We start from the raw sequence: 2,596 nt of genomic DNA, 5'->3' as shown, positions 1-2,596 counted from the left end.
ATATATATATATAATATAGTATATACATACTATATTATTTTAGTATGTATTTATTTTCTCAACTACTTACCATTTGTGTCAAATGTTTGCTGAGATGTTTGGTTGGGTTTCTTCACTTCATCGTATACAACCTCTTCCTTTTTTTTAGCTGAAAAAAATGAAGGTTCAAAAACTTGCATTTGTTTTTGCAAGAGACTGAATTATGTAATCTTATTTGCTTGAAACTGGAAGTATCTGACGGTGTCTTTTTTTCCACCAGCATATCTTTAGACTGAGGTAATTTAAAACAGATAGACATAGAGCTGATCCTTACTTAAAAAGAGGGAAAGTATCCCTCACAGGAAAATGAGCAAAAAATGTTTTTTTCTTTAAAACTTGCTCATGCATGTCTATGTACTAGACATACATACTATACTGGGTGTGAAGTTCTCACACCCATCACATCACAAACCACACAAAGTGCTGCAACATCTGATCACAGCTCTAGATATGGGTGGACACACAATGCAGTTTAGAGAGGGTTAGATGCAGAACTAGAGCTTTCTGTGTTGCAACAACTGATAAAATGAAATAAAATTTATCAAGTTACCAAACACACATTTTGCTGAAAAACTGAACTTTTTGCTCAATGAGATTACAGGACAGGTTGTTGTGAAGAGCAGAGTTGCATTAGTTCTGAAATCCAATCATTTTTGACATGGAGACCACCTGCAAACATCCAGAGTGAGCACACTCACTCCTTTTCCCTTTCCCCTTTACAATAAACCATATTGTTTTGAAATCCGTGTCTCCTGATCGTGTTCTTGCATGTGGGTTCAAAGACTGGAACTAAACATGACATATTTCTCCAGTCTCTTATGATTTTTATTTTTTTTTTCTGATGTGTCAATCTTTGGGGAACACCACATCAATCAACATAACTGTCTTTTGTTGATTCTAATTGATCACAGTGTCCAGTTGGTTGGTCATTACCATTTCGTCTGAATCTGGAAGTCCCTGAGTATCTCATCTTGGTCATTCTCCAACACTTGGGAAAGTTATTCCCACTTTGAACTGGGAATTTTCAACACAGATGTTTCTGTACACTATACCAGCCACCTGGTTATGGTGTTCCATGTATTCCTTTCCAACCAGTATCTTACATCCTGCTGAGAGTACTGGCTTGTTTCTGTCATCCCAGACCTGGGATCTTATCTGGTCTGCTAGATATGGGCCTGAACTGCTCTGGTCCTCAGGACCAACTCCTGTGCTGCCAAAACCAGTGCTGTCCTTCAGTCTGGCCCTTTATTCCCACATTTAGTTGATTTCACATCATTCTGTTGCTGTTAAGCTGCAGCATGTAACTTCTATAAAAACAAAAAGTTCTTTACATATTTGTTAAAATTGTCACTTTATCTTGATAAAATGGTGAAAGACAGAAAATATGTGAAAGAAAATCAAGCCCCCAGTTCTAACTGCAGAAATACAGTGCTTGGTCAGAAACAACCAGAGCCAGGAGGAGCATCTTAATGATATCAAATATGCTTGTGTACACGCTGCTCACACCCTCCCTCTTGCTCTCTGGTATGCTACATCATCTCTACAGTAGAGCTTGTTATTAATGCTAAGGCTGGTTAGCATGACCCTGATGACAGCACATAAACAGTTTTTATTTAAGGGTAGGTTGTTTCTCTGCCATTGACACATTAACATATTGATGCACAAGGGTAATTGACAATGTTATGACACTCTTCCTTAGTCTGTTTTTTTTGTTTGTTTTTTCACCAGGAGGGATGCATTTCTACAGATCGCAATAGTAGCTCATGGATGAGGTGAAGGAACTTAACCTTTGCACAGATTATCTCTCATTCTGCACTGTCATGACATGGTGACAGTTTTACCAAATATGTACAAAAACAGATTTTTCTTTCTATAAAAGTTGCATGATGCAGCTTTTACTCCATATATTGACTCTCATCATAAGGTAGGCAGCTGGCATTTATGGTCTTATGTAAGGACCAACACTGGATGATGTTATAAACCTGCTTGATATCCTGGTGATAGATATACCTGACGTGGGATTTCCCAGTGTTGGTCCTCATGTTTTACATATTTGTTAAATATGTAATAATTGATCACAGTGTCCAGTTGGTTGGTCATTACCGTTTTGTCTGAATCTGGAAGTCCCTGTCCCTGTCCAACCATCTATCTCACACAGCATGAATTACTATATGCAAAACAACAAAAACTATTTCATAAAATATAAGCTTTACTTGTGGATGAACCAACTGTAACTGCAAATGTTTAACTAAACTCTGTTTAAAACTAATAAAGCAAGATCAGCTTCTTGGAAGATTTTTGAAAACCACAGTAGCATACTGGACCTCACTATCTTCCATTTCTAATGTCTTTACTGTCTTTAGGAGAAGTAGATATTCCCTTTACTCATAAGTCTGTTTAATGCTCTGGCAATTTTGAACTTCTGCTTTTTTGAAACCAGAAATGACATTTGCTTTATTAAGTCATCTGGGAAATGAAGAAGAAGAAAAATTTTCACCACACACTATAAAAAGCCTTTGTATTGTAGGCACGTCCATTGCTATATATGGACATGCTT

The 2,596-nt window shown here is 37.1% G+C and overlaps 1 protein-coding gene across 1 annotated transcript in view; it reads right to left on the bottom strand.

The window, feature by feature from the left end:
• LOC106940996 (C-type lectin domain family 10 member A-like) overlaps nt 1-2,499 on the bottom strand; it is an 11,664-nt gene extending 9,165 nt beyond the window's left edge. Inside the window, exons 1-2 of the mRNA XM_015023898.1 lie at nt 2,324-2,499; nt 71-148 (exon numbers count right to left, since the gene is read on the bottom strand). Of these exons, the coding sequence (XP_014879384.1) occupies nt 71-148; nt 2,324-2,378 (133 nt within the window). The 5' untranslated portion in view covers nt 2,379-2,499. The remainder of the gene's footprint in view (nt 1-70; nt 149-2,323) is intronic.
• Nucleotides 2,500-2,596: the final 97 nt, after the last annotated feature.

Source organism: Poecilia latipinna, unplaced genomic scaffold (genome assembly GCF_001443285.1).
Source record: "Poecilia latipinna isolate Pla-1442-1.1 unplaced genomic scaffold, P_latipinna-1.0 Scaffold3445, whole genome shotgun sequence".
Lineage (NCBI taxonomy): Eukaryota > Metazoa > Chordata > Actinopteri > Cyprinodontiformes > Poeciliidae > Poecilia > Poecilia latipinna.
The sequence above is the reverse complement of the archived record's forward strand: the minus strand, read 5'-3'. Positions and strand labels throughout refer to the sequence as shown.